The sequence below is a fragment of the Merops nubicus genome, unplaced genomic scaffold, assembly GCF_000691845.1.
Source record: "Merops nubicus isolate BGI_N331 unplaced genomic scaffold, ASM69184v1 scaffold3509, whole genome shotgun sequence".
Classification (NCBI taxonomy): domain Eukaryota; kingdom Metazoa; phylum Chordata; class Aves; order Coraciiformes; family Meropidae; genus Merops; species Merops nubicus.
This window is the reverse complement of record NW_008632939.1, coordinates 39,531-48,051: the sequence shown is the minus strand read 5'-3', so window position 1 is coordinate 48,051 and position 8,521 is coordinate 39,531. Positions and strand designations below refer to the sequence as shown.

Here is an 8,521-nt window from a genome sequence, read left to right as displayed (position 1 = left end):
AAAAATATATTACAAATCTGCTGACGTATTTACAAGCAATGTTCTATTATCTATATGCAACATTTTTGTCTCCATACAAAGACTAACAGGTTAGACACATCTCTATTTGTCAGTTAAAAAAATCCATGGCTTCTTGCTTATTAAGCAAGAAAATGATTTTACTTTCCTTTTCAAAGCCAACTTTGGTGCATAAAGGATTGAATTTCTAGATTTTATTTTTTTTTTTTAAAAATACCATTTTCTTTACATCTAGAAAACATTAGGCCAAATAAAAAAAGTATACTTTACAAGTGAATGCGGGTCCTAAAGGGTCAAAAAAGTAAAATAAAACACCAATAACACTAATTGCTTAAGTAGAGGTTTTTCAAAAACCATCCATTGATACAGATCACATAGAAGCAGATCTCATTAGCATACTATACTACTCCTGAAACGGGGGTCAGACATACTGCAACACTCTTTAACATCTTTAAACCGTACTATATGTATTCATAGTTGATTGGAAAAGACAAGCATTCCATCAACATTTGTTTAAACGTTATAATCCAACATTTTAGGGATCTGCAAAGGGACACGAGGTTACAAATGACAAATGATTACTATCCACCATACTCAAAGGGCAACAGGACAATCCCTTGGTAGCTGTTTTATTGTCTGGCAAATGTTATATTTAGTTAGCATTGACAAGAAGCTTAACAGCTTGTTAACAGTTCTCTTGGGAATTGTGAGTAAATGGTGATGGTTACTTTTTCTTTTCATCAAATATAAACTACTGTATTCACTAAAGAAAAAAGCAGCTTAAAGTAGCAAGCATGCAAAGCCTTTTAGTTGTTCCACTAAGTTGCCAGAAGAGTGTTTGCTCAGTCTCCCACTGTACCATTCCATGAAAATGTGGATATACAGTAATATATTAATATATTCCACGGAAGCATCAACTTCATTCACAGAATGTTTACACTAAGCATAAATATTTATCTAAGAAAAAAAAAAAGAATGGGATTTGACTAATGTGCAACTTTATTTCTAAATCCATTGTCAGTGACTAAGACTGCAGGTGTCCCCACGTGCTTGGTTTTTACCTCTTCAACCTCTTCTGGGGCATTGTTCTGCAAGAGAAGATGGTAAGAGTTTCACATAAAAACCCACTATGCAAATTTGCGTCAGCTACAGTATACTATGAAATGACAACTATATAAAAATCTATTTTTATTCAATTTGATTAAAACGGAAATCCATTTTAGACCATATTAGCACACAATTCAGATCATTATTTCAAACTTTCTATTGAAGTCATCATTTTAGCATGATGTAAATAGCTGTCACTTAATTCTCTTAACCACTTTTTTCCATTGCAATGTTTTGGTCTTCAACATTATTTCTTTGATCTCTTTGGGATAGTTGGTCCCAAAGATTTTTAATCACACACTGACCTTATGCAGCTACAAATCTAGTACATTGTGTAAGGAGACCTTTATTTTATTTGGGAGAGGTAGAAAGGATTGGCCATTTTTCTCCAAGGACCTAATCTCAAAGACCATAACATTTTGATTTTAAAAGTTATTTTTGCTCTTTCAAAGCAAAGTCAACTATCAAGTTTTACAAAAGTAATCAGAATAGAGACAATTAACACCTAAATTAGATTGAAAAAGTCACTGTTAAGCAGTTTTAAAACTCAGTCCAATTTCTTGATAACATTTTTATGATTTACTGTTAATATCAGTAATTTGTATATGAAAGTAAGTATTTTACATACTTACATTTATAAAGATAGCAGATATAGTAAGACAATTTATTTTCATATTATAAACCAAGTTTCCATTAATCTGATTAGTGAAATACAGTGAATATTAAAGGTGAACTGAAAGGCTTATTGCATATCAAGTCCTCAGATCAGTGTTCTAATTACTCCTTTAGACACCAGGTGACTGAATGGCAAGGAAGAACACAGGAACACTGAACTTCTGTTATGGCAAAAAGAATGCCTTCCCCCCCCCGCCCCCCCCGACCCATTTTCATGGAGTTTTAATGTAAGACCATAAATATGTATTGTTTGATATTTAAGAAGATTAATTAAGCATTTCAGATTACCTTTAAAAACTGTACATAGACAGAACTGTAGGTACTGACAATTATGTGAGCACACTAAGGAGGGGGTGGGAATCAGGAAATTATTAGAAACAAGATGGATTAGAAGCCAATCTGAAGTCCTAAAAACACAAATGTGAACACAGCTTAAAGACAAGTAACATTACTGTCCCCTTCTGTCCCCCTCCAAAGAATCTTGCACTAAAAAAATAACAGTACTTGTATGCAAGTACAGATTTCAAGGTAATACTGCATGTATTACAGCTGAATATAAAATATGTAAAGATAAATTTGGACTTTAAAAAAATTGGTATACAAACCAGTATGTGATCTTAACAGAAGTGATCTTTCAGGATTCCACTGTATGTACCTCCTTTACTAGAATTTCTGTACACCAAGCACAAAAAAGTAAAATACACTTGGTAAATACACACATTCCCCGTTTCTCAGTAACTAGAGTTCAGTTCAAGAAGTAATTCTGAAACAACTTAAGACCTCAGAACTTAACTCCTGGACGCTGACACGATCAAGGCTTCCTGGTCTGGTGTATAATGCATCAGCAATCCTGATTTTCCAACGTCAAAAAGTTAAGTGAGGCTTAAGAGTATACTTAAGTACAGAAAGCTTCAAAATGAGGACATTACCTGTATATGTTTGGGTCCAGAAGCAAGGCAGTATCTTTTGGCAGTTTTGATAAATGAACTACTTTAGTTTTTAACTGATGTCGTTCACTTTCATTAACCCACACATCAGGCAGACTATGAATAAATAAATAAAATAAAAATATTCAAAAAAGATCAAAAGTTTTTCTTACCATAAAATCATGTGGTAAATTAGTACATATGAATTTATTTTAAAGTAAGCTTCACATTTCACTGGTTAAAAAGCATCTTTGCTGGAGTGAGGAAAAGACAGCCTGTCTTTACACATTATACTTCGAAGTTTTTCAAGTTCTCAGTGTGAAGATACTAAACAAGATTTAGAATATTCCAGAATAATATTAAACCAAAACAGGGACACTGGCTATACATTCTACGTTTGAACAATTTAATGTGAAAATAGGTAGCAGGGAAAAAAAAAAAAAAAAACAGATCTTTGAAAATACTTTATTTTATTAGGCACAAAATTCTTTGATCCAAAAAAGTGAAGGCCAAAATATACTGCAGGCACCGAGCTTCCAGTTACACTAATTTCCTTGCTCCAAAGCTTTCAGTGTCAAGATGTTTAAAGCTTTCAATGTCAAAATGCTCCAACTCAGCCAAACTTAATTATTTGATTATCTTTCAAGCAAATCCAGGCAATCACCTCAAAATATTTTGGCTAGGTAACAATTCTCGTTGTGAGATGGAATAAAACTTGGTCTTCACACGTTAAAGGGAATTGTTGCTTCAGTGCCAGGTGTGGTGAAGCTTGGGGAAGAGAGCTGGAGATGACACACACAATCTGCCTATGATTTATACTTTAATTCTTCAAAAAGAAACATGCCTACTTGAGAGTATATAATAAGGCTTATTGCCTTATTGCTGCTTTTACTGAAAGCACATTGGGTTTTTAAGGCTCTGCTGAAGTTTTCAGGTAACACTTTTTTAAGAGAAGAACTGAGTTTACAGAGGTCATTAGTGTCTTACTGAAAACCCATCTTCCTGCCTCCTTCCAAAAGTTCACATTGACTAATCCTGCGCAGAACAAGTGACCCATTTTGCTTTCACTACTGCAGAGGGGTGCAAAAACACAAAAGAAAACAAAGAAAAAAAAAAAAAATCAACACCCCCCCACAAACACAATCCAAAACCAACAAGCAAACCAACAAAAAACCAACAATAACAACAAACAAAAAGGAAAACAAACACCCATCCCACAACCAACAACCCCTGAGGTTATATTCAGCCCACGAAGTGGTTTTTCTTTTAACCTAACCTCAGAGCCAAAAATTAATTTCAGGTTGGGGAAAAAAGCTTAAGTTTGTAATTACATATTGTAACATTTTGAAACAAGTTTCAAACTGAGAAACCCGACATCAAAGAGTACCTGAATGAAACAGTTCTTTCTCTGATTAAAGTTATACGCAATTTTTTAGAGTTTTTTCAAAATTCTTACACTGACTCTATTTTTCAGCAATGAAAGTTAGGTGTAACTCAAATTAAATTTATTGAATATTTATCATCTGAAAAAAATGAAATTAAATAGAGCTATCACCAATAAGAAGAAAAAATTCTCTGATACTTTTCCCTATTCAAAGAAAGGTGACGGGGGAAGAAAAAAACAGGTGACGCACATCACAATTCAGGTATATACTAAGCTTTAATGCAGATTATGAAAGGTGAAAAATATCATAAAACTTTTTTTTTTAAATAAAGCCAAAACAATTTTTTTTGACAAGCAACATTTGGAAGACTTTTTAGGAGAAGCTGTATGCTGATGATGTAAAACGATTCAAATGGTAAATAAGAAAACTCTTCACGTGCAAAGACTATCTGAAATAAATATACATAGAGACAACAAGTCAGTAAGCTAAGAAGTACTGGCATAAAGAATTCACTCCTGCTCTAAAAGAGTTTTTTAAAAGTTATTTCCCTCTTGTATAGGAATCAGGATAAAGACTAGTATTTACTTTTCCTGAAAAAATACTTAATGTACAGATAGCCTGGAGCAGTTTGACAGTTTCTGAAGACGACTCGGAACAGAAAAAGTTAAATCATTATTACTAGCTCCATCCAAAAGGCTATGAACAGCTCAGCACAATGAGAAGTAATCATCATGACTGCATTCAACTTTCTGAAGTGTGAGTACATTTCACATGTAAGAGGGATGGAAGACACGAGCCATGGTACCTTGCATTTGCTGTTCTTAACTGTAATAATTAAGATGAAATTAAATCTGCTGAATACTCAGCAATTCAAAACCACATCATTCAGTGCAGGAAATACATACCCTCTATCTAACCCAAGATGCAAGAAATACCTATAAAAAAAACATTCTTCCTTTGACCTAACCAACTGTATCCACATTCTATTGGCAACTGCTTAACTGAACAACTTGTCTTCTCCAATGCAGAGGTTCTAATACTTCATTCATCTGCACGAGCAAAAAAAAATCTCATTTGAATGTACTGATAAAAAGTACTTTATTTATTAATTTCTCATGTGCCCAGTGTTACATGGTTTTGAAATGCTTATCTTAAAATGTAGCTAACTACAACATTTTACTAAGAATGATTTCAGAATGTTGTTACATACAGTATTACTAGCTGTCCTAAAATGGAGCAAAAATTTTTACTTTTACACTTTTTACTAGAATATTTAGTTATTCTTTCTCAAGTTGAGCTCAAACTTGCAGTCTTAAAAGTGTTGCAATGAACAGCAAAAGCTGCAGACACTTTAAAATTGCACCAAAATACCAAACATTGCTTCAGACAACTTATCAGCAACCCTAGTCTTCTGTGAATAGAAGTTACAATAGATTCATGATGCCAAGTTCACACCACTGCACATGACTAATTTGGGACACTACAAAATATGAGTAATTTAAGCCACTTAACCAAAGCAAAGGTAAATTTCTGTTATGCTCAGGCTTTGCATCACCATTCCACTCAGTTACTTCAAAGCAGCACTGAATCTAAAAGACCCTCTTGTTCTAAAAGTTAATTGCATGAACTATGACTATTTCATCAGAAACTTAGAAACCCTTACCTAATAAATTCTACCAATTTAGAGATATCTTCCTGGTAAAACTGAAGTTCCATCTAACAAAGAGCCTCTGAACCTGCATGACCTATCTAATTAGGCAGATATTCATCTTAGTGTGAAATAAATGCCTCAGTTACTTCCATCTTAATGTGATCTAAATGTCTCATTAACTTCATCTGCATGAAGGATCCATATTAATGGATCCAACAAATAAATTCTTACCTTTAAAAGGAAAAGTAATTGTCTTAAAACTTGTGGAAAACATGAAGCATACAGCTACTGCTTCCTAAACTACTCTGCAAACTGCTCTCCTACAGCATAGTGGAAACGAAACATTTATTCCGTTTTTCCATATAAATACGATGAAAATATTTACATATAAATTCTTTTCTGTGTCAAAAGAAAGAGATGAAATCTCAGTGATTCCACAGAAGTAGACAAATTATTTCTAATGAACATTTACTGCTTTGTATGCCCCAAGCCTACCCAAGGGCAGAACCTTCATCCTTCATTACACACAGCTATTCATTTGGAACAAGGCAGAACCTCGAAAAACAACAGAAAAAAGCAGCCAAACATGCTGGAAGAGTATTCCAAGCTCCAGTGGGAGAATCCAAAGAAGCAGTAATATGAGACAGATACCTTCGAGGGCCAACTATGGTTATGATATTGTTAAATTGGGGCACCTAGGCAAAGATTCTTGCAGTTCTACTGTTACACTGATGATTGTACACTTTCAGTATCTAAAATTATTTTAGGATCATGATGCATCAGTGGGTAAAACAAAGTTGTCTCAGTGATAAATTTCCTTATGTATATGGCTGAAAAAATGAACCTGAACTCTCCATTCAACAATTAGAGCACCTTGTTGTTAATAACCCATAGTGACAAAATGCATCAAAAATACAGCTTCAAATTTACCTGAAATGGTATCAGAGCCTAAAAACTTGAGAGCTGAAGTAAAAATCAGTTAAAGTTATTATTTTTTGACCTTCTAAATTAGTTTCTAAAAAGCATCTTTTAAAAGATGAACTTTAAATATTTGAAAGCCATAACACAATTTAGTGACAGACCGTTCATTTACCCCACTGCAAATCTTTCCCCATTTAAATCCTATATCTTATCTCTAGTGATATACTCACATGTCCTCTGGTGTCCAATGAAGTAAGAGTTTTATTTTTCCAGAATCTTCTTTTCTCTTAGCTATTACCTGATAATAATTACATAAATCACAATTAAAACCAAATCTGCAGATTTTTTGCTCAGAAACTGTTGTTCTTCATGTCCAGCTGGACATCATAAAAGGCAAACTGTTTTACTCTTTGAAAGCTGTATTAATTCTCTATGTAAGTAGAATCTACATATCACTACACAAGCCATCCTCGGCCAGGTTTAATATTTACCTTTAACATTTGCCTACTGCGTGGTTCTTGAAAACAAGACCTTTACGACAACAAAATACTTTGTATGAATTTTCCTACTTGCTTCAAATGCCCTCTGCACTTTTGAGCATAAAATGGCTATTAAACCTTTCAAAAATGCTATCCACAGCCACTGCAGACACTGTAAACTCCAAAAAGTTTACCAGAGAACTTTTAAGGCACAGAAATACAGAAGAGTGGAAAGTGCTAAATGCTAAATTATAAAAAATGATAAACTAAAATGTAGTATACAGAACTTCAGTATTTAAATTCATAATCTGCATCCATCAGCAATTTCCCACAACCGAGTTTCCTGGTAAATTAAACTTAGTCACGGTATTTCAAGGAATTTAAAAATATGTTTAAAGCTTTATTTTCACAACTGTGAGGTGATCCTCTAAAAAATGACGCAGAGAGATGTATTCATAGGTTTAACAACGAGGTGATTAACATCCATATATCTTGAGGTATCTGAAGGTATCAACATGCCTGTAGATGAGAACTGGAATATTTGGTTTGTGTGGCAAGGTTTGGGGGGAGCAGGGAGTGTGGCCTGTGTGAAGCTGCTGGAAGGTTCCCCCCACGTCTGCCTGAGCCGATGCCGGCTGGCTCCAGAACGGACCGGCTGCTGGCCAAGGCCGAGCCCACCAGCGATGGCTGCAATGCTGCTGTCAGAAGGTGCTTAAGGAGGGAGGAAAACCACCCCTGTTGGTCAACAGCAACTGCAGCCAGAGAGAGCAGTGAGAACATGAGAGAAAGAACTCTACAGGCACCAAGGTCAGAGAAGGAGTCAGGAGAGGAGGTGCTTCAGGTGCCAGAGCAGAGACCCTGCTGAGGCTGGCTGTCCCACTGCAGGCTATGGAGGTGAACGGTGGAGCAAATGTACACCTGCAGACCATGGAGGACCTCACACTGGAGAAGCTGGATGTGCCTGAAGGAGTCTGTCACCTAACTGAGAGCCTCCACTGGAGCTGGCTCCTAGCAGGACCTATGGACTGTGGAGAGAAGAGTCTACACTGAAGTAGGTTTGCTGACAGGACTGTGACTCCCTATGCTAGAGCAGTCTGCTCCTGCAGGACTACATCCTGTGGACAGGACCCACTGGATCCATACTGGAGAAATCTGAGGACCCCATGCTGGATCACGGGACGAGTGTGAGGAGGAGGGAATGGAAGAGACAGCACATGATGAACTGATCACAAACCCCATCCTGTGTCCCCCTGCACTGCTTGGGGGGGAGGAGGTAGAGAAATCAGTAGTGAAGCCAAACCCAGGAACAAGGGAGTGGTGGAAAGTGCTTTAAGATTTCATTTTTATTTCTCCTTTCCC

At 35.7% G+C, this 8,521-nt stretch overlaps 1 protein-coding gene across 1 annotated transcript in view; it reads right to left on the bottom strand.

Moving 5' to 3' along the window:
* Positions 1-531: 531 nt before the first annotated feature.
* Positions 532-8,521, bottom strand: part of AEBP2 (AE binding protein 2) — a 28,765-nt gene continuing 20,775 nt past the window's right edge. The window contains exons 5-7 of the mRNA XM_008948058.1: positions 6,914-6,981; positions 2,730-2,843; positions 532-1,106 (exon numbers count right to left, since the gene is read on the bottom strand). Coding sequence (XP_008946306.1) covers positions 1,076-1,106; positions 2,730-2,843; positions 6,914-6,981 — 213 coding nt within the window. The 3' untranslated portion in view covers positions 532-1,075. The remainder of the gene's footprint in view (positions 1,107-2,729; positions 2,844-6,913; positions 6,982-8,521) is intronic.